The following is a 24,186-nucleotide window of genomic DNA, read 5'->3' as shown; positions in this document are numbered from 1 at the left end:
CCCAAAATTACCGAACAATATCCAATCCAGATTATTTAGCCCAGTCAAAAGAGTATGTCTAAGGCCGAAGCCCATAAAATTCAGCCCATCTAGAGGCTAAACCACAAATTCCCATTCAGAGCAGAAAAGAGTCCAAGCCTAAGTGTTGAAGACTTGAAGGAGAGGGAAGGGATTCGAATTCAAGAATGGATTTTGGTATGCGAAATTTTAATTACAGTAACTCAAAGGAAATTGAAATGTTTTTTATTTTTTATTTTGGGAAAAATTGCAGCAACGATCCCTAACCTGTCTTTTTTTTAGACTTTACTTTAACCTTCAATTTGTACCATTCACAGTCTCAAACCTTTCAAAAATTTGCAGCTGAGATCCAAATGGATGGAAACCGTTCAGTTGACTGTTAGTTGACCAATGAAGGTGGTCTTTGAGTGATTTTGACTAAATTGAAATGGACGAAATGGTAAATTTGTTATTATATACATAAAATAATTTAAAAACTATAAATAAAACAAAACAAAATAAAATAAGAAAAGAAAAAAAAGAAGTAAAAATCTCGTCTTCCTCACCGCACCCCACCGCATCAATATGCCACCTGCGCTAGTTGCAGAACCCACTGCAACACGTCCTATGTCATTTGTTGGCACCCATGAATACTTGGCCCTTGAAATCATTAAGGCAGAAGGCCATGGAAGTGCGGTGGATTAGCGGACATTTGGTATTTTCTTACATGAACTACTCTATGGTAAAACCCCATTTAAATGATCTGGGAATCGTGCAACCCTCTTCAACGTAGTCGGGCAGCAACTTGAACTTCCAGACTCGCCTGCAACCAGTTATGTCAATACAAATCTTATCCGTAGACTACTTGTTAAAGATCTACAACAATGGCTCAGGGTGAAGAGAGGTGCAACAGAGATAAAGTAGCACCCTTTCTTCGAAGGTGTTAATTGGGCTCTGATACGTTGTAGTACACCACTAGAGGTGCCAAGTCGAGATAGAGCCTCCAGTGAAGTTTGAGCAAGCAAGCCTAATCGAGGTCAGTAGCAATAGCAAAATGGTGTGGTGTGGTGGGGTGGGGGGGAGTTGGGTGGGGAAGACAATGATTTTTAGTTTTTGCTTCTTTTCTCTTTTATTTCATTTTGTTTTGTTTTATTTTATTTATAGTTTTTAAATTATTTTAGGTATATAATAGCCAATTAACCATTTTACCCATTTTAATTTGGTCAGAATCAGTCAAAGTCTACCTTCCTTGATCAATTGGAAGGTACATATTTTTGAAATGTTTGGAATTGTGGATGGTACAAATTGAAGGTTAATGTAATATCTGTAAAAAAGTAAAAGGTTAGGGTCCGTTGTTGCAAATTTCCCTTTATTTTGATATGTTGAATTTTTTTGAGGAAATACCTTCTTATAGCCTAAATAGAATAGCAAATTGTGAAATTAGGCCAAGAAATATAATCATTTGAAGAATAACCTTTGAATAATAATTTTTTCAAAAATACCCCTCATAGAAAATTTGCAACCAAAGCCACTACAATGTATAAAAATCTTCAATTAGGTCCTCAAAGAAATATAGATCATAAATTTTTAATAAATTTAAACCCAAATATTATACAAAATTTTATTGATCTAAGAAACACAACAGATAATGAATTAAATTATTTAAAAGAATATCTGAAAAGTTTCTTCACAGAATATTTAGATCCAAAATTAAAACATAAAAATGTTCATATAGATAAAAGAGCAATCAAGACAAAAAATGATATACATAAAATAATTCTTAACCTAGAAAGAAGAATTAAAAAATTAAATATAATTATTGAAGAAAAAGTTTTAACAAAAGGTAGTGAATTTTGTAAATTCTATTGTGACATTATAAAAACTTATGAAGATTTTAATTGACTCAAAAATCTTAACCCTTCCGCTGCGTGCTCCGACGAGATGGTATCAGTTGCGTACATTAACCCACATGTATCCGGGAGGAACTCTATAAGGAAAAACAGTAATTACTGACTCTCCGCCCCCAGCTTGAAGTTCACGCTTCAAGGACACTGATAGGTGCCTTTTTACTGTTGTCAAATCAGGGCCGTTTTCGTAAAATCGGACGGTGGTGGGTGTGTTCTGCGCACTCTGGTAAAAATGGTATCAGAGCCAGGTTACGAACCTAAAATTATGATGAACATAGTAGATGAAGAAAATATAATTGAAGAACTTTTGAAAAAAGTTGAAAAGCATAAAAAACCAAGTTATCCCTATTTACCTAAAAACACCACAAATGAAAGTTTTGAGGATACACATAAAAGACTAGAAAATTTAGAACATAATCTACAAGTAGGAAATGCTCTATTAGATAAAAATCTTAAAGGAAAAGATAGGATTATAATTAATCCACCTCAAGATTTTAGAATAACTCAAAAAGAAAATAATAAAGAGAAAAAAATGAAGAAAATCAATATCTGATTACAAATGTAGAAGAACTAGAACAAAAATTCTTAGAATCTACTGGTGAAGAGTATGATGAATATAAAAAACAGTTAGAAGAATTAATTGGAAAAAATGGAAAATACAAAGATGAATACTAATCCATCAACAAGTCGAGATATAAAAATAGAATTCAGTAGTGATGAAGAATATGATTATCCTTATTATACTACAATACCTCTTAAGGACGGTATTAATCAATATAGAAAAACACAGAAAAGATACATTGAAAATATAAGAAAACAATTCATAAAAGAGACAAATCCAATGAAATCTTATAATGAACCAATCCACACAACAGGAATATGGTTAGATTTGGATTGTGTAGATAAAAATAAAGTTATTGAAATATGGATAAAAAGTACAGATTTAGCAATACAATTTAATAAATGGGAAATATATACAGTTTTTGGATTTATAGAACATACATTCAGAGAAATTGTTTCTGAATGGTGGAGAAAATTACCAGAATCTATAAAAGGAAGAATAAAGTATGGAGATAATAGAATTGAAGTATTAGATAATAGGAATACTTTAAATGATCAAAATATACATGAGATATTAAAAAGATTTGAAAAAAATCTTAAGAACGAAATTCTTAGGAGATATATATACTTCTAATGAAGAAGACAGGAAACAAGATGAATATAATGAAGGAATGATAGCAATGAAAAATTTAAATATATGTGATATGTGTGAATTAGAAAGATACACATGTAAATTTGAAGAATTATACTATATATTAAATCAAGTAAATTATCTAGAAAAGAAACCTGTTTTAAGGACTTATTTTACTAAGTTACAATTTTCATGGGGAATTAAGTTATTAAAAGAATATGAAAAATTTTTATCTCTAGGAGAAGAGGAAGGAGTAAAAATAGATAGTCTTGAAAGTAGGATTGAATTTACAAAAAGAATGATAGGCATGTGGTGCAGAGAAACCCTAGAAAGTAATAAAGCATATAAAATAAGAAAAAATTCTTTGTGTTGTTACAAAGATATAGGCCAAGTCGAACAATTTGGATGTCATAAGAAGAAATATAAAAGAAAATTCAAAAACTACAAAAAATTCAAAAAAAGAAATTTTAAACCACACAAAAAATATTTCAAGAAAAGGAATTGGAATAAAAAATTTAAACCAAAAAATATTAAAAAATGTAGATGTTTCATCTGTAATGAAGAAGGACACATTGCCCCTCAATGTCCTAAAAAGAAAGATAGACAAAATATAAAAACTCTTAGAATTTATGAAAAATTCTAAGATGATAGTGATATAGAGCCAATTGAATATTTTGGAGATCTAAGTAGTGAATACAGTAGTATTTATGAATTAGATACATCCTCATCTGAGGAAGAATTTGAGGAAATGGTATATATGAATCAAGATATACAACAAGCAGAAATAGAAATAGAAACAATTGAAGAAGTTGAAAACTCAATAGAAGGTATAAATCAACAAATTACCTTTGATATTAAAAAATACACAGGAATAACCAAAAAAATATTAGACCTACAAGAAAAAGATGTATTCTATCAAAGATTCTTATGAATATTATCAAGAGTAAATAAAACAATTGTAAGTTTGAATTATAAAAAAATGTCTATCAACATAGAATATACTATAGGAAAAGCGAGAATTCCTATAATCACAAAAGATTGGGTAAAACAAAAGTTATCCAAAATCCCAGAGAACATAAGAAACAAATTGAAATGTATTGAAATAGGAGGAATCCAAATAATGGTAAAAGGATTCTTTAGAGAAGGCATGAACATACTAATTGAAATCTATTGCATGGATAACAGAATCTTACAAGATCCTATAAATGCCCTATTAGGAACAATTGTAGGAAACTTAGTCTATCAAAAGATAATATTTACAGTAAAATCAAATTATGCAATATCATTAAATGATGAAAATATTGACCAAAGTTTCAATCTATATTATAGAATTGGAAACTTCAAAATGTTACGAAGAAGTAAGACTATTAGTAACAATCTAGGAAAAATAACTGATAATATTATCATACATAAAGATTTTGAGGAATTGGCACAATATGTACCTCCTAGGAAATACCAAGAACATGAAGTTACTATACCAGAACATATAATGCTTGATTTCCATAAACAAGCTAGGGAAACTAATTCTGAAGGAAAACTGATAAGAAAAAATAGTGTGAGCCTAGAAGGAGATAATCTTATTGCAAGATTTCCCTCTAGACAAGACTCTAAGATAAGCAAACTCAAGAAATTAAGTATTGTTGAACCATCAAGTTTGCAATATTATATCAAAACAAGATATGTAAATCAAGAAGGATATAAGAAGAATCTTCTTGTCCTCATTGACACTGGAGTATATGAAAGTCATGTAAATGCTAAATTTGTCAGTCATTTTATAGACTTTGAAATACCAGAACCATATATATTTAATGATTATTTGAAAAATAATCTTGAAATAAGAAAATATGTAAAGTTCCCTCTCATACTTATAGGGGAAGATCGGAAAGAATATACTAAAGAAATAATTCTATATAAGGATGAATTGTATGGAGTTGATCGTTCACCTATTCTACTAGGAATGAACTTTCTTGAGAAATATAGTCCTTATAAAATCTGCCAAGGATATTTGAAAATAACAATTGATGATAATCCAATCATCATATCAAGAATAGATGAAAATATGAAATTATTGTTATCATGGAAAAAGTAATTAGTACCAATCCCATGAGTCCATATATTGAAATTATACTCAATATAAAAAATTTATGTAGAATTAAATTCATGCTTACTTAAATACAGGAAGTACAATAAACTTATGCTTACCAAATGTACTATCATCTGAATACTGGAAATATAATTCAAAGAAAATTATCGCCACTACAACAGCAGGTGGAAATAAGATAATATATAACAAATATGCCACGCAATTATCTTTTCTAATTTCCTTTAGAGAAGTATTTGTTGATACAATATACATGTCAACCACAATTGGATGTGATATTTTATTAGGACAAAATTTTCGATTAAAATATGCACCATTTACACAATATATTGATAAATATATGTTCACAACACCCTGTGCACACAAAATATTTACACAAAAAATAAACAAGACTGTTACAATAGCATATAGAAACATAAATAATCAGAGTTTCTCAACCCAGCGTGGTGAAGTTGGAGTACAGAAAAATTTAAACCAGTTTCAGTTGTTTGCGAAATAATTCTTTCGATTTAAAACTATTGCAAGTGTACGGTTCGTAACAAGTAATAAAGTGGATTTTTTAAAAGTCCGAATATCGTCCCTCAGAGATTGAGTAATTCAATTCTATATAATCTAGCCTTAATCGAATCTAATTGAATGAAAATATGATCTAAATGCAAAAAGCCCTAATTTCAATTAAAAATCCTAATTTCAACTAAAAACCCTAATTTCTATTGAAAACCCTAATTTCTCAATTAGAAACCCTAATTTCGAAATTTATCTAATTAAACGACTCAAACACTCAAGTAAATGAAATTATGCTGATTCAAAAGCTAATTTATGGAAATGAATCAAACTAAAGTCACTAGGATCACGAATCCCCAATTGAAGTTATAAAAACCCTAATTTCATAAAATTAATGACCCGATGTAATTTGCCAATTCAATGTTCCTAATCCTATCCAATATATTCTCTCGATATATATTAGACCTATTCTTGCACACCACCAGCCTTTATCTCTATGAATGATGCAAATATACAAGAATGCATGTGATTTTGTGAATAATTAAAGAATTGCATAAAGTATAGGGGTATATCTCTATCCCCTATCGGACCCTATGTTAATTTACACCTTATCGAACCTATTCCACTTCTCTCGAATGTAAGAAATAAGTCATCAACATTCACACAATCATTGGCCACTAATTGCGGAAGAAAATTAATACATGTAAACCAATAAAATTATCCAAACGAGTCTTTATATTAAATTCATGAAATATGAAATTAAAATAACAAACAACGGTTCATCGATCACCTAGTAATTGAAAACCTGGCCTAGAATATTCATAATTACAGAAAAAAATGAAATTTATAAATAGAAAGAATAGCACCCGTATGAAAATTCTTGAAATCTTGAATAGAACCTTGAAAACCCGTTTGAATTCTTGTGAAATCGGCTTCAAATTCGTGTTCCTTGCCTCCAAAAGTTATATTTTTCTTCTCCCTGGACGTTCTACCCTATTTTTAATGAATTTTGGCTTTTATACCATGTCCTCACGGAGCCCCGAAAAAGTTTCAATTAAAAACGGAAGTTCAGATTTTTCTTCAAATGTTAAAGTCATGCGGCCGCATGGTGTTAACCCATGCGACCGCATGGTTCAAGTGATATGCCCCAATAATATCCCTGCCTCCTCTTGTGCGGCTGCATGGTATAGTTACATGCGGCCGCAAGGTTGTAACTTTACAACCTTACTATTTTGGTCACTGAACTCCGTTTTCTCTTTTCTTGATCTCTTTTCTTTCTTTCCTTTGTTCCATTATCAAATATTGACTCCTAATTGATGTTTGGGTCAATTAATTCCTTGATCACTTGCCCGGCTCATCTTTTGATTAATTGCAATTTAGTCCTTCATCTTTCACTTTTCTTCAATTCAGTCTAATGTTACTTATTTATTCCTCCGATCGTCTTGTATCATCCTCAATCTCATACTTGGTATATTTTCATTCTAGTTCTGCACTTTAGCTCAACTTTTCAATATTTGCACCTTTGGTCCCCGAACTATCGCTTTGTTCCGTTTTGGTCCTTTTTCGGCGCTTTTCTTCTGAATTCTATTTTTTCCATAGAAACACTTACATTGCCTGAATTTAACGAGATTAAGTCACAATTCAATTACTTTGTTCATATTTAAGTCATGTTTGTGAGCTAAATAAGTGTGTAAAAATACACTTATCAACAGTCTTAAAAATGACAACAGAAAATAGGTTAGAACAATTGAAAAAAGAAATTTCTAAAACATATTCTGAAAATCCATTAGAAAAATGGAATACAGACAAAGTAAAGCCAAAAATAGAATTAATAAATTCAGGCATCATAGTAAGAGTCAAACCTATGAAATATAATGTTTATGATCAAAAGAAATTTAAAGACTAGATAAAAGAACTACTAGAAGCCAAATTAATTAGGACTAGTAAAAGTCCACATTGCAGCCTAGCCTTTATGGTTAGAAAATATAGTGAGATAAAAAAAAGGAAAAGCTATAATGGTGATAAATTATAAAAAATTAAATGAAGTTACCAAATTTGATGAATGCTACTTGCGAAATAAGAATACCCTTATTAAACAAGTACATAACAAAAAGATATTTTCAAAATTTGATTGTAAATCAGGGTTTTGACAAATCATGGTTATAGAAGAAAGTAAACCATTAATTGCATTTAGTACCCCCAATCCTTTAGGACAATACGAATGGAATGTAATGTCATTTGGGTTGAAAAATGCACCACAAATATTCCAAAGAAGAATGGATGAGGTAATCAAACCAATTACTCAATTTTGTATTGCATATGTAGATGATTTACTTATTCATTCAAATAACATTGATGAACATATAGAACATCTTGAGAAATTTTGTTATATTATAAAGATACATGGTATTACACTTTTTCAAAAGAAAGTTGAGATAGCTAAAACAGAAATAGAATTTTTAGGATTATTTATAAAAAAATGAGAATTGCAATTGCAATACCATATTGGAGAAAAATTTCAAAAATTTCTTGAAAAAATCAAAGATAAAAAATAATTACAAAACTTTCTTGGTATATTGAATTATGATGAATGATTCATTGAAAATTATACCAAATTAAAAAATTATTTTTTTCCGAAGTTAAGAAAAAATATTATATGGTCTTGGGAAGAACAAGATTGTGAAAATATAAGGAAGGTAAAAGAAGAATTAAAGGTATTAACCAAACTCATAATTCCACAAGAAGAATATTTCTTTATCCTTGAAACTGATACTTCAGATAATTATTGGGGAGCAGTATTAAAGGTTAAAAAAATCATAAAGAATATAAATGTGAAAAGAATTGTTCTTATCCTGAGATACTTGTAGGTTATACATCAGGAACATTCAAAGAAGTTGAAACAAGATATGAGACGAACAGGAAAGAACTCATTGCTGTAAAAAGGGGAGTTCAAAAATATGAAGATTATTTATTACCAAAAAAGTTCTTGACTATAATTGATAATACTCAAGTTAAAGCCGTTTTGAAAAATAATGTTGATCCATCTATTACCAATAGATATATTATTAGGATACAAATTTGGTTTTCATATTTCAAATTTGAGATTGAATACATAAAAGGTAAAACTAACTTTCTTCCTGATTATCTTAGCAGGGATGGAGTTAGAACAACTAAGGACGAAAGTCCAAATACTTGAGATAAAAGTTTCCTATTTGGAAATACAAATTCAAAATATCCAAGATAGCTTTCGAGGCAAAAATATAGCCCTTGAGGCAGAAGTAACTTGTACCAAGTCTAGTATCCCTTCGCAGGGACTTGTGAATACTAGCGCTCTCCCCGAGGATAAAGGGAAAGAGAAGAAGGTAATAGGAACCCCTTAATAGGGAATACTTAAGCCTATTACTGGTAATGAAGATACAAAAATTCCCACTAGGGAAGATATTCAAGATATCAAAAGCGAAGGTAGCTCTTCACCGAGCCAAACTCAATCTAAACTTTCTATTGAAAGAATAGATCCAAAAGATATTGTCAAGATATGTCATGAAACAAAAATTCCCAGAAAAGATAACCATGAAAAAGTTATGTTCTTTATTGTTATTTTTAATGTTCTATCAGATTGGTATCTGAAGTTGGAAAGTGGATGAAAACTCTCCACTGTGCAAAATACAACAAGATAAACTTCTATCTAGGAGCACCAGCCAATTGGGTACGAAATTGCTTTGAGATGGGAAACATACTCCGTATATATCCCAGCAAAAATCTCAAAGAAATAGCCCAGCTTCCAGTTAACATCAGGAAAGCTGTTAAAAGATATACTGAAGTCGTTAAGACAACAAATATATACATAAGATTCCATTCAACAACTATGGAATGGGATCCCGTTCTTGAATATATACATCCATCGTTCCATGTTATCAAAATGAGACTTACAAATCAACATTTTTTACAAATCAGTCAAAAGGTTGTTAAAAATGGATAAAAATATTTTAAATATGATGCCCTATAGAAGGGTAAAAGGGTACAAAGAAATATTTGAACATGTAACTCAGATAATTACTGAAAAAGAAAAAAATATGGATTTATCCATTTGAAGACCATATTATCTACTTCAATGCAAGGATGACTACAAAAGAAGAAGATATTTGTTATCTCGACCATTTATTATCTGCAATTATCTCCAACCAAGTACATGGATCAAAAGATATGGCTAAAGAACTGTGCAAATTACTCTGGAACTACAGTGATCACCATTGTGAATACTGCGTAGTTGAAGATATGAGTCAAGCATCTCTCAACAGTGAAGAACTCTCTATAGAATTTTTTGATTCGAAAATGGAAAAGTGATGGTGACAAAAATGGCCTTTTATCTCTACTTTAATAAAGAAATTTATTAAAGAAAAACTGTGGCTACTAAAAGACAGAAGATAGTGTAAAAGTCTCCATAATTGTGACTACTCACCCATCAGTGTCATAAGTGGAAGACAAATTCAAAGATAAGGCATAAAATTTCAAAATGAGAGGTCCACCTAACAAGAAGATAATGGAGAAATCGGTATAAATAACATTATTGAGTTACCCAACAAAAGGAAGTGGAAAACACCTGTTAAGATAAAATTCTCAAAGACTTCTATAAAAGGATGCAAGAAGGAAGATATCTCAAAACAACTTATCTCTTAAACACTCTGAAGAAAACACATCTTATAAATATATCCTTTGTAATCTGTATACACCACTTGTATTCAGAAAAAATTAGATAGCTTGAAGATAGCAAAGCTTGTATTAAGGTAATCACTTATGGAGTTCTAAACTTCATAAGGTGAGTACTAAAGGTATGTAAATATAGATTGTAAGCATGTACTATTTCAATTTATGAATATCAAAGTAAAGTTTGTTATGTTCAACAAAACTTTCATAAAAGGATTTCGTTAAGTTTCTCATGATTCCTCGGCAGTACAGATAGAGATTTTAAAAGATTTTCAAAACATTGATTTTGAATGGATGTTAGCCATGCCAAAGTACCCGTCTTTGATGAATAGTTTAGGGGAAAAAGGCAATTTTCTAACAAAATTGTAGCACATCGTGTGTGAGTTATCTTTTAAAATTTCGTTCCAAGTAAGAACTTGATTCTGAAAAGAGTTTGGATAGAGGTGAAAACAGAGACTCTGGATACTGTGAGATAGCGTCTGTGGTAACACGGCTAATTCTCTAGAGTGAGAAATGCAATCTTAATTGAAAAGCCTTTTTATGAAAGCAGTTGTGGACCCAAATGATTTCAAAAACATTTTAAACTTTTACTTGATTCAGAAGATTGATTAAGTACATGCAAAGCATCTATAAGAGCATACTGGAGGGAAAGTCTGTTCACCTCCATTCGATTACTGTAAGTTTATTTACTCGCTTTTATATGCTTATACTTTGATTAATTTTGATGAACATTTCACAAGCATCCACATCCATTTCTAATAGTGATAATGATCCCAGATTATATTTAGATGATAAAGATATTTCGTTTTTATTTAAATTAGTTGAAAAGTCTGAAGATATATTCTCTGTTGGCCAAGAAAAATTTGAAGAAATATATAGAGATATAGATTATTATTGTAATCATAATCTAAGAATTGATTCCATAGGAAATAGTAGAGAAATAAAAAAGGTAGAAGATATTATAACTAAACATAAAGATATACAAGAAGAAGTTTCAGAAAGAATAGTTATAGGATACATAACTGAAAAAGATCAGCCAAGAATCTTTGAAGAATTATCAAAATATAGAGAATATTTAGAGAAATTAGGAAGAATTGGAAGAATTGTAAGATATAATCCTGAAAGACCTAATAATTAAAAGATATATGATACATCTTGCAAATAATAAAAGTAAACGGAAAAGAGTATTTCCTATTATAAAGGTAGATCTAATTTTTTAGCCATTCTGAAGACTACCCAATTTTTTTTGTTGCTCTGTTTTATAGGTAAGAAACGTTTCTTCTGAATATGATATACTAAGCTGGTTTTTGGAGTTTGTATGGAGAGTATACCTTTTGGCCCGTTCTAAAAGGTTCTTCTAGGTCTGCCCTTGAAGCACAAAAATGAAAAATGTAAGCTTTTTCTCCATTTTGTGTCGAAGATACTACATGAGCGCTGCATTCCCAGTCACTTCACAGATTTCCCATTATGCCCGTTTGGGCCAAATTGATGGTGCTCGGAAATTATTCGATCAACTTCCCCACAAAAATGTCTCTTCCTGGAACTCCATGATTTCATGCTACTTTCAAAACCACCAACCGAACGAAGCCCAACTCTTGTTTGATCAAATGCCAGAGAGAAACACTATTTCTTGGAATGGATTAATTTCTGGTTACATAAAAAATGGGATGGTAAAGGAAGCTAGAAAGATATTTGATGTAATGCCCGAAAGAAATGTAGTGTCATGGACAGCCATGGTTAGAGGTTATGTCCAGGAGGGGATGGTTTCTGAGGCAGAAGCTTTGTTTTGGCGAATGCCGGAAAAGAATGTGGTCTTGTGGACGGTGATGTTAGATGGATTGATCCGCGACTGTAGAATTGATGAAGCTAGGAGGCTTTACGATTTGATGACCGTGAAGGATGTTGTGACTAGGACTAGTATGATAGGTGGGCTATGTTTGGAGGGTCGTTTGGATGAGGCGCGGGAGATTTTTGACATTATTGTGCAGAAAAATGTGGTTTGTTGGACCACGATGATCTCAGGTTATGCCAAGAATGGCAAGGTGGATGTTGCAAGGAAACTTTTTGAAGTGATGCCTGAAAAGAATGAAGTCACTTGGACGGCAATGATTATGGGGTACACTCAATGTAGGAGGATTCAAGAGGCATGGGAGCTTTTTGATGCTATGCCTGTTAAATCAGTCATTGCTTGCAATGCGATGATACTTGGGTTGGGCGAGAATGGGGAGGTTTCCAAAGCAAGGAGTATTTTTTATTCTATGAACGATAAGGATGATGGAACGTGGAGTGCAATGATTAAGATATATGAACGGAAAGGTTTTGAGTTGGAAGCTCTTACTTTGTTTCGTTCAATGCAGACTCAAGGAATTAGGCCACATTTCCCTTCGTTAATCAGCATTATTTCAGTTTCTGCTAGTCTTGCGTGTCTTGCTCATGGTAGACAGATTCATGCGCAGACATTAAGGTCCAAATTTGACGATGATGTATATGTTTTGTCAGTTTTGATCACAATGTACATGAAATGTGGTGATCTTGTTGCTGCCAAGAGAGTGTTTGATAGGTTTCTGCATAAAGACATAGTGATGTGGAATTCTATGATAACAGGTTATGCACAACACGGTTTGGGAAGAGAAGCTCTACAAGTGTTTCAAGAGATGTATTCTTCAGGCATTGCTGTAGATGATGTTACATTTGTTGGAGTTCTATCGGCCTGTAGTTATTCTGGACTGGTCAAAGAAGGCAAGGAAATCTTTGAGTCCATGAAATCAAAACATTTGACAGAGCCCACCACAGAACATTATGCTTGCATGGTTGATTTATTGGGGCGAGCTGGTCGCCTTAGCGAGGCTATCGATCTAATTAACGTTATGCCAATTGAAGCAGATGCAATTGTTTGGGGTTCTCTAATGGGTGCATGTAGGACACACGGGAACTTGGATTTAGCTGAAGTAGCGGCTAAAAAACTTCTACAACTCGAGCCTGGAAATGCTGGACCTTGTATCCTTCTATCAAATATTTATGCATCAAAGGGCAAATGGTCAAATGTTGCCCAGCTGAGGAAAAACATGCGAAGTAGGAAGGTGAGCAAGTCACCAGGCTGTAGCTGGATTCAGGTGGAGAAGGTGGTGCATATGTTCACTGGTGGTTCGAGCGCACCTCATCCTGAGCATTTTATGATTGTTAAAATGCTGGAGAAATTAAGTGGACCATTAAGAGAAGTTGGATATAATCCTGATGGTGCCTTTACTTTGCATGATGTGGAGGAAGAAGAGAAGGCACATAGTTTGGGATATCATAGCGAGAAGCTAGCAGTGGCCTATGGACTTCTCAAGTTGCCTCAAGGGGTGCCCATTCGGGTGATGAAAAACCTGAGGGTTTGTGGTGATTGCCACACTGCTATCAAACTAATTGCAAAAGTCACAGGCCGAGAGATCATCTTGAGGGATGCAAATAGATTTCACCATTTTAAGGATGGTTTATGTTCTTGCATGGATTATTGGTGATCAAGAATTCCAATACCTATACTGACCCAAAAAACAATTGTATATTATATTGAACTCATTGATTGTTGTGAAATTGTTCGATACTGGTATATTGAATGAGATTTTAACTTCTGTTTTTTCCCTTTTTCTGTAATCTAGTTATGGCCCCATTTGGGAGGGATTTTGAGAATTGATTTTTTGACCATTAGAGGAAAAGTGGGGTTCACCTGTGAGAGAAGAAGTCAAAAATTACGGTTGGAATAATGAAATAACGGTCAAAAAATCAATTTTTTGGAGTAAAAAATCTCTCCCAAACAGGCTTATCTAAACCTCAGTACCCCTATTGTAATAAACTTACATCAGCAAAAAATATTACTATTAAGCATGTTGCGAACAAAACCATTTAGCTGTAAAATGGTACACAAGATGTGATGTGCCATCAAAATCATAACAAAATTTGGACGTCAGCCAAACATCGTAAAACAAGTTCAAACCCCAATTAGCAGCATCTAAAACAATATTTTTATATGCGTACCATCAAATATGAAAATAATTGTGTGGATTTACTTTTTGTACAATTGAATGATGCTAAAGGTTTTCTGTAATTAAATAGGTATTTCTGCAGACTTGTGACATATTTGCTGCCTGTGCAGTTGTCTTGAACTCCATGTACTACTTATAGATGAAGAGGGAAATATAATTGTAGGCAGCCTTTTGCTTTCTTCCAAATGTGGGAAATCAATGGTGTAATGAAGCCCTCGGCTTTCGTGCCTTGCAAGTGCGCTGCTTACAACCAGTTTGGCACAGCAAAACCGGTTCCACATTTCACAAGCTTCGAGGACTACCATCGTTGGCTCCCATCCCTGCTGAAATAAGTATGTTTCCCATTCCAATTCCAAGTCCCCAGTCCTCTTATCTGCAGTTTGCAGCCTTCTCGTTGATCGAACAATTCCAACGTACTCCCACATGATCGATTGCAACTCGTCCATCACTTTCCTTGTCCTACGGATGACATTGTTCAGTACAACATGCCCGAGTAATTTAGGCATTGTAGGTCGGGGCCACAACGGGAAACGCTTTTATCAATACGAGAACTCTTCGTATGATCAATTGAAGGCTGCACGGCTCTTTGGGCAAACACGAGGGCCTCAAGCAATGAGTTGCTAGCTAGTCTGTTCGCACCGTGCAAGCCAGTACATGCAACTTCACCGGCCACATAGAGACCTCGGACATTTGTCTCCCCTTGCAGCCCGGCCCGAACTCCACCACACATGTAATGAGCCGCCGGAACAACGGGAATTGGCTGTCGAGTTATGTCTAGGCCATACCTCATACACTCAGCAGCTATGTTGGGGAAATGGGATAATATTTTTTTTCCTTGGGCTTGTGACTAATGTCAAGAAGCACCTACTTCTCGTTTCGTTTCTTGGGCTGATCATCTATACTTCTGGCCACGACATCCCTTGGAGCAAGCTCTGCCCTCTCATCGTATGAAGGCCTAAATCTCTCCATGTCTAAATTGTAGAGGATGCCTCCGTCACCCCGTACTGCTTCAGTTATCAGAAAGGCATTGTCACGAGCTTTGGTTGATCTAATCGGGAGGCCTTCATCAGCTAGAGCAGTCGGGTGGAACTGCACGAACCTGACAGCAAAATTATTTACAGAGATCAGTAATGGAATCCTCCGGCACATTAAAATTGATAAAACCAGCAAGCAAATATTCCTTATGTCAGGTTACAGAAACTTGTTCATTTACATGACATACCACCAAGGACCCCCTATTTGAAAAACTTACTCCATATTGAAGATTAGAGCTTGAGCCCGGTGAGCCATAGCCACTCCATCTCCACTGGCAACCTGCAATATCATATCAAGTTTCAATTAATTTGCGTGGCTTTTCCAATGGAGTTACATAAAATCAATGGATTTATTACTCCAAACAAAGCAATTTATGAACAAGTAAACTATTGTTGTTCAACTTGGAAACAATACTGCAATGGTTTGTTTGGTAAGATGGATTGTAGAGTACTCGGGTATGCTTACTTTATTTGATGGCATCGAGGGTGTTGCGGTAGAAAAAAGAACTTTTTAAAGGATGCTTAAATATGTATTACGAAAGAAAAGAAGCTAAAATATTGTCTATAATTTCAACACTTTGCACAAAATATATCTTTAGAAAATAATGTGTGTACAAATGGTGCTCCTGATTTAGATTGCTTTTGAAAGTTCCGGACATGGTATGCCAAAACTCAGGTTCATTAAATGAGGTTTCAAATTCAGACTTCCTTCCCGAAAATAGTAACAATTATCGGAGGATATTTGGTAACAACTTTGAACTCCAATCATAATATCTAATGTAAATGTAACATGTCTACCAATCGTAATATCTAATGTAAAAGTAACACGTATGTGGATTAACAAATTCCGTTGCACTTCTGATGGTCCGAATAAAAATAAAACAAGTACAGGAGGCATCCAGACACATGATTCCAGAATGTTCTATTTACATGACGTCAGAATTTTTATGCATGCAGCTCTTGTTAGTTCAGGTAATTTCCATTGATTTAGCCTATGGGGAAATGGCTAGTAGGGTAGTTTCTGATTAATTCAACTGGAATAAGTTATCAAGTAGTTTAGTTTATGTTGACACATAAAAATTCAGCCAAAATCGAACAGCTCAAGGAGTGAAGCCCAATTAGAGGATCCCCAAATCAGATAGCCCAAAAGACGAAGCCCAATCGAACAAATCAAGATGAAGGCCCAAATAAGGAGGCCCAAGAATGCGGTAACGCCATCGCCCAAGTTTGCAAGTCGCCCAGAATCTGAACGAATAGAGTGTCATACGGTCGCCCAGAGCTGTTACTCTATTCTCGCCCAAACCTTCAAGTCGCCCAAGGTATCAACAAACATAACGCGTCGTGGTTATCAAGAAATGCAGTTATCAAAGCAGTTGTTAAAGCAGCCCTATCACGTTCCACGATTCAAGTAATTCAATCGAAAGCGGTTGAACGATAAAAGGTAATGGCAGCAGTTAAAAGGTAGTTTTCATGACAAAATGGCCACTACGAAGAAAGTGGGTAGTTATAGGACGATCAAGCAGTTTTCAGAGTAGTTAATCACAAAGAGATCGTCTATGAAGTATAAAAGGGAGAAAGGACATAGAAGCAAAAGACCGAATCCAAAACTCTCGAACAGAGAATATGTAATTTTCATTTCCTTAGTTTTTAGACTTAAACACTTTTCTTTCTGTAACTCGTGTGTTTGCGCCCCTTGGAGGCACGTTGTTTTTCATTTCCAATTGTAAAGTTCATCGCCAATAAAAGAACACTCCTTTTTGGGACTTTGTCTCAAGAGGTTTTCGTCCCTTACACAATCGTCTGATCCTTTTTAATTGTTAGCAACTAACTCGCGTGAAACAATTTGGCACGTCCAGTGGGATAGTGGTGTTAGGTGTTGAAAGTACAAAAGGTGAAATAATATGACTCAGAGATCCGACAAGGAAGGAGCAAGTCAGGGAGGAATTCAGTCTGTAATCGAGCGATATGAGGAGCAGCATGCCTCTCCACGAACAGATGGACAAAATCAGAGCAGTAACAGTCGTTACGAACCAATGACGGAGTTGAGTCCTCGAACCATGCGTACATTATTTGGAGAACTCACACAGGACGTCGTTGAACAGGAAATCTTCGAAGTATTCATAATATGGAAAGATTTACACAAAATGGGAATGCACACTATGACAACATGGCCAAACAACTAAAGACGTTAAACGAAACAATGAATAAGTTAGTAGGCCAAATATGTCAACCGGCTATACCTCTTACAAACCACTTTCAAACTAGGACAATTGTGGGACATAATCCCTCTGTCCTAAATCCGAATCAAGGGGTAGAACCGCTTTCTGGTCCTTCTACTTCAAACCAAGGGGGTACTATAGTGCCAAATCAAAACAATGGTAACGGCATGCCTAACTTGGGGGGTAATCCAAACGTGAGAGATAATGTCCTAAACAATAGACAGAATATTCCACGTGGTAATGAGGGAACAGATGTCCAGGCTAATGGTAATGTCCCTAACTATGGTAATTTTGTTGCCAATCAAGGACCAAACATCAGGCCTCATGCAGATCAACCGGTTAATCAGCCTGTAGGAATTCCATATGATCCCAATGTCATGTTGAGGAACCAGATTATGGAAATCGTGCAGGATCAGATGGCTTTTGGGGTGCGTCCTGTCATTAGGCCGACGTATACAAAATCATATCCTGATTGGGTAGACCAAGCATATCCATGGCCTAGAGGGTACAAAGTGCCAGAATTCTTACTGTTTACCGGTTTAGGAGAGATGTCTACTCTTGAACACATAGGGCGATTCAAGTTGCAAAGTGGTGATGTAAATTACCATAAAATGAGACTTTTCCCTAGTTCGTTAACAGGAGTAGCTTTCTCCTGGTTCATCAACTTGCCAGCGAACTCTGTTCAAACATGGCAACAACTGGAACAGTTGTTTCACGCTCAGTTTTATAAAACTGAGTCTGAAGTCACTTTGGCTGATTTGGCGAATCTACGTTAAATGCCAAATGAATGGGCAGAAAGTTTTCTCCAAAGGTTCAAGACAGCAAGAAGCAAGTATTTTGTACCTCTGCCTGAAAAAGAATTTGTCAAGATCGCACAAGGCTGCTTGAGCTTTGATTTAAAAAAGAAGTTCCAGGACAAAGAATTTCCTGACCTTTTCCAGTTGAGTGCGAATGTGATTAGGTATGAGCGACTGATAAGAGAAGAAGAACAAATGAAAAATTCTAGTAAAGGGACTTATTACAGAGACCCAAATTTTGACGTTCATATCATCGACGACGAGTTATACGATCAGGCTGAAATGTGTTTGGTCGAATTGGTCAAAGGGGATACATATACTTATCCCATAATGGCCAAGCCTAGACCATCGGGCAAAGATGAGTCCATAAAGGATGGAAACATAAAGGCTAGAACGTTCTCGTTCGATGTGACCAAAGCTGACCTTATATTCGATAAATTATATAGGGATAAGCAAATAAAGCTGAGCGATAAGCACAAATTGCCAAACCCTGAACAAATTAAGGGTAAAAAATATTGTAAGTGGCATAATGCATGGTCACATTTGACTAACAATTGCTTGGTTTTCCGTCATGTATTGCAGGATGCCATTGAATCAGGACGAATTACGTTCGATGATAAGAAAAAGATGGCAGTGGACGAGAACCCGTTCCCACAGCCACTTGGAGTAAACATGGTAACGTCTGGATTCAAGAACAAGTTGCCAAAATTCAAGTTGGTCATAGATGATGGAGAAGAGGATACTAAAACACATCCCAGTGTTTTCGAACGAATCAAGGGGAAAGAACCAAAAAAGGACGAAGATGTCCTGTGTGCAAGGTGTAAAAGGGAAATAAATGGAGACATGGAAAAACCAGGGACATGGCAGCATCCTCATCGCCCTGCCTTCTTCCCAAACATTCAGCCTGGTAGAGGGTGAGGTACATCATTCTATAAAGGATCGCCTTTTGAAAGGCAGTTCAGACCAGCAGATACTGGAAGAACATTTAGGCCGCAACCTCGTCTGCCAAATGTATGGCATTCATTCCAGTACAGTGCAGGAAGGGCAATACCCTTCAATGAGATGACTAGGACCCAACAAAGGCGTTTCCAACGAAACTACGGACGGATGATGAGGCAGCAACAAGGAATGCCACATCCTAAAGCGCCTCTATTACTCAAGGTAGCCAATCAAAACGTCCTCAAAGGTAGTAAAGAGACTGGTACAGATGAATCAATGAAGGAACTGTCAGAAACCTCTTCTGGGAGATCAAGGTTTGAGAGGGACAAAAGGGATGAAGAAGATCCAGATCAGCCCCTTGCTATCCAATTCGGTATGTTGCTTCCTGTTGTGGCCAACAATTACCTACTGGCCAATGAATTCAAGAATAAGGAAAAGGAAGAAGAGAGGGAGGACAACGAAGGAGAAGCCTGCGTGTTGGTATGTGAAGAAGGCCAGACTTCTGGAGAGGCATACAATGACGAGGAGGACGATGGGATGACGGACATTGAAGAAGAAATCGACCTAGAAGCAGAAAGGAAAAAGAGAGGAGTATCGCGCAATACTCTGTTTAAGCAACTACATCAAGAGGGAGTTCGCGAAGTAGACTTGTTGGGGGAGCCATCTAGGCGTCCTTTCGATTTCTACGTACTATACGGGACACCCAAAAGGAAGAAGAGAGTGCCTCGCTTTGAAAAGTATGGGTCACCTCCAAGGATAATGCCCCCTCCTACAGGTTGGATAACTGATGAGGAAGCATTAGAAAAAAGTAAGAAAGCAGTTCAGTTGACAGAGGATCAGCGTGACATACTGCACGTCGACTTATCACAGGGGGATAATTCGACAGAAAACAAACAAGAGGTAGAAATAGAAGCTGCCGAAAAGGTTATTTTTAAACGGCCAGCCATGAAATTGACTAAACACTTGAGGCCATTATACGTTAAAGCTCTAGTTAACGGCGTCCCAGTGGCAAAAGTGCTTGTCGACAATGGAGCAGCTATAAATACCATTCCATCCAGGATGATGAGAAAGTTTGCAAAGACAGAGGGTGATATGATTCCTACAGAAGTCATCCTCACTAGCTTCAATGGAGGAGCAACTTCAGCTAAGGGAGTTATGCCATTAGACATAACTATAGGTACGACTACTAGGACCACTGTCTTCTTTTTAATAGATGGTCCTACTAGTTACAACGTGCTCCTAGGAAGAGATTGGATGCACGAAAGTCGTGTATACCCTCGTCGCTCCATCAATGCCTGATTTTTTGGAATGACAAAGGCGAAGCAGAGGTGGTACAGGCCGATCATAGGCCTTTCGTCGCAGAAGCAAACTCGGTGGAAAAGTTCATGTACGAAGGAAACTATGGACCTGTCAGAGTGGTACAAGACGGGAAAGAAACTCAGGTTGTCGCGCAAAGCGAAGAACCATTCTTAGTGGATGCACTCACTGAGATGTTCAAATAGATGATGCCAAATATAGTGGCCCTGGAAGAGCCAGTGATTGGCAAAAGAATAATCAAGGAATCTTGAATGGATTCTGAGTTACGAAAGTAAATGGCCGACATTCAAGCCTTCAAAGCCAGACTGATGGCTTTCAATAAGGAATGCAATGACAAAGCAAAGGAAGAGACTGCCCTAAAAGCGCTGAAGGACAAGTTGGCAGTATTCGAGTTAGAGCAAAGCATTGGCCGAGAAGTCAACAAGGTGGATTGTTTGGAAGAGGAAGTACTTACAAAAGAACTGGACGACGAAGTGATGCGGATTGCCAAACCTGGATACGCTCAAGCACAAGACCCTCTGATCAAAGTAAATATTGGCGATGAAGGAGAAGATCACCCAACGTTCATCAGCCAGATGCTCGACCAAGAGGTTAGTAACAAATTAATCGCTTTGTTAAAAGAGTACAAAGATTGTTTTGCTTGGGAATATGAACAAATGCCTGGTTTAGATAGAGACTTAGTGGAACATAGATTACCAACTAAGCCTAATTTTAAACCTCATAGGCAACCTCCTAGCCGTTTTGCTCCTAATGTACTCCCTGAAATTAAGAAAGAGATAGAGCGATTATTGAAAGCAGGTTTTATAAGAACAGCTAGATATGTTGAATGGTTATCGAATATTGTGCCAGTACTAAAAAAGAATGGTAAACTAAGGATGTGTATAGACTTTAGAAATTTAAACATAGCTACACCCAAAGATGAGTATCCAATGCCCACGGTGGATTCTTTAGTAGATTCAATTGCCGGACATGTCATGTATTCTTTCATGGATGGGTATTTAGGATACAATCAAATTTATATAGCTGAAGAAGACATACACAAAACTGCCTTTAGATGCCCTCGGTCTTTAGGATGTTTTGAATGGGAGATTATGCCTTTCGGCCTAAAAAATGCAGGGGCAACTTATCAAAGGGCTATGAATTTAATCTTTCATGACAAGTTTGTTGAGGTGTATGTGGATGACATAGTGGTCTAGTCCATTAAAGAAGATGACCATTTCGAACAGTTAAGATGTTCGTTTGAACGAATGAGGCAATATAAGCTAAAGTTGAATCCCTTGAAGTGTGCATTTGGTGTTAATGCAGAGAACTTTCTTGGTTTCTTAGTACACAAGAGAGGGATTGAACTTGATAAAAATAAAGTGAAGGATATCTTAGAAGCCAAACCACCTAGCAGCAAAAAAGAGTTGCAAAGGTTTCTAGGCCAAGTAAATTTTCTAAGACGCTTTATTTCTAACTGTGCAGGGCGAACTAAAGTTTTTTCGCCGCTATTAAAGCTGAAAAATCAGGACGAATTTGTCTGGAAAGAAGAACATCAAAAGGCTTTTGAAAGCCTGAAGACATATCTATCAAGTCCACCAGTGTTGGTGTCACCAATCCAAAGACTGCCAATGAAAGTGTACGTGTCGGCTGAAAAAGAATCAATAGCTGGAATGGTCGCGCAGGAAGACCAAGTTGGTGAAGAAAGGGCAATTTATTATTTAAGTAGTCGGTTAACGAAATGTGAATGCAATTACTCTGCTGTTGAAAAATTATGTCTTGCATTGTATTTCACATGTACAAAACCAAGGGCTTACTTACGGCCCGTAATCGTTTATTTAATTTCTAAGGTAAATTTAGTTAAGTATATGTTTTCGCGCCCTATTTTACACCAAAGGGTAGGCCTTTGGACACTAGCTTTATCAGAATTCGAAATATAATATATATCTCAAAAGGCAGTAAAAAATCAGGCTTTGGCTAACTTTCTAGCCGATCATCCATGCCTTGACATGCCTGAAGAAATCGAATTAGAAATCAATTCGTTCGAATTAAAACCTTGGGTGTTGTATTTCGATGGGTCAAAAACCTCTAAAGGTGCAGGAGTAGGAGTAGCGCTAATTAATCCTTTAGGGATTTGCTACAAGTTTGCATTCACCTTAGACAGAATGTGCACCAACAATCAGGCCGAATATGAAGCCTTAATTGTAGGCCTAGAACTAATGATAGATATGGGAATAAGAAATGTGATCGTTAGGGGCGATTCTCAATTGGTGATCCGTCAATTGATTGGTGATTTTAAATGCCAAAGTGATTCCATTATAAGTCAATACGAGATCGCCCAAGAATTACTAGAAGAATTCGATCAAGTAGAACTCCAATGCGTTAATAGGATATATAACGACATGGCAAATGAGTTAGCCCAAATGGCATCAGGGTACTCAAAGGTTTTGAATTGGAAGTCTACTTGTGAATATGGAATCATATTGCCCCCCCCCCCCCGCGTGATTCAAAGAAGGGCGAGAAAAATTGAACTTCACTGTACACAAGATGGAGATGCAGTGGATTGGAGAACAGAGATTAAAGGGTTCTTTAAAGAACTTAATGGAGGGATTAGCAGGAAGACAAAGCTATGTTTGCTGAATTACACATTAATAGATGAAGAGTTGTTTAAGAAACGCTCTGATGGTGTATTACTAAAGTGTGTAAGTTTGCAAGAAGCCAAGACGATCATGGCTGAAGTGCACGAAGGGATATGTGGAGCTCATCAAGCTGGCCATAGGATGAGATAGTTAATTATTAGGAGTGGATATTTTTGGCCAAAGATGGGAGAACTATGCGTTCAGTATGCAAAAAGTTGTTTAGCATGCCAAAAACATGGTCCAATACAAAGGGCGCCAGCACGAGAGATGGCACCTATTATTAAACCTTGGCCGTTCAAAGGTTGGGCGATAGATCTCATAGGGAAGATCTACCCTCCATCGTCCAAACAACGTACTTTTGTTATAGTTGCAACCGATTATTTCACCAAATGGGTAGAGGCGGTACCTTTGAAAGAGATCACCCAGAAGAATGTTATAGAGTTTATCCGTGATCACATTATTTATAGGTTTGGAATTCCACAAACTTTAATGGTAGATCACGGAACATCTTTGAATGGGGATCAAGTGAACAAATTTTTAAGCGATTTGGGGTTAAATTAGTAAACTCCACACCGTACTACACTCAATCCAACGGACAAGCGGAATCTTCTAATAAGATTCTAAAAAATATCATCAGAAAGACGATAGATGAAAACGCCAGAAATTGGCACGAATGTTTGAACAAGGCCTTATGGGCTTATAGAATATCACCTCGATCAAGTACCAAAGTTACTCCTTTCCAACTTGTTTATGGACAGGAGGCCGTTTTGCCTATGGAAATCAACGTGCAATCTATTCGAGTGTGCTTGTAACATAAGTTGAATGATGATAA

At 35.8% G+C, this 24,186-nt stretch overlaps 1 protein-coding gene and 1 pseudogene across 1 annotated transcript; one reads left to right on the top strand and one right to left on the bottom strand.

Annotated features, from left to right (window-relative positions):
- Positions 1-11,474: 11,474 nt before the first annotated feature.
- Positions 11,475-14,024, top strand: LOC111400841 (pentatricopeptide repeat-containing protein At1g56690, mitochondrial-like). The gene has a single exon (XM_023028272.1). The coding sequence runs from the start codon at positions 11,788-11,790 to the stop codon at positions 13,906-13,908; it is 2,121 nt and encodes a 706-aa protein (XP_022884040.1). The 5' UTR covers positions 11,475-11,787; the 3' UTR covers positions 13,909-14,024.
- A 468-nt stretch (positions 14,025-14,492) lies between these two features.
- The window catches only part of LOC111400136, a 30,807-nt pseudogene continuing 21,113 nt past the window's right edge, over positions 14,493-24,186 (bottom strand).

The sequence above is a fragment of the Olea europaea genome, chromosome 10 (genome assembly GCF_002742605.1).
Source record: "Olea europaea var. sylvestris chromosome 10, O_europaea_v1, whole genome shotgun sequence".
Taxonomy (NCBI): domain Eukaryota; kingdom Viridiplantae; phylum Streptophyta; class Magnoliopsida; order Lamiales; family Oleaceae; genus Olea; species Olea europaea.
This window is presented reverse-complemented; position numbering and strand designations above follow the sequence as displayed.

Excerpts from the sequence above, each read along its gene's own strand:
- LOC111400841 (XM_023028272.1), top strand. The coding sequence starts at position 11,788 with ATGAAAAATGTAAGCTTTTTCTCCATTTTGTGTCGAAGATACTACATG.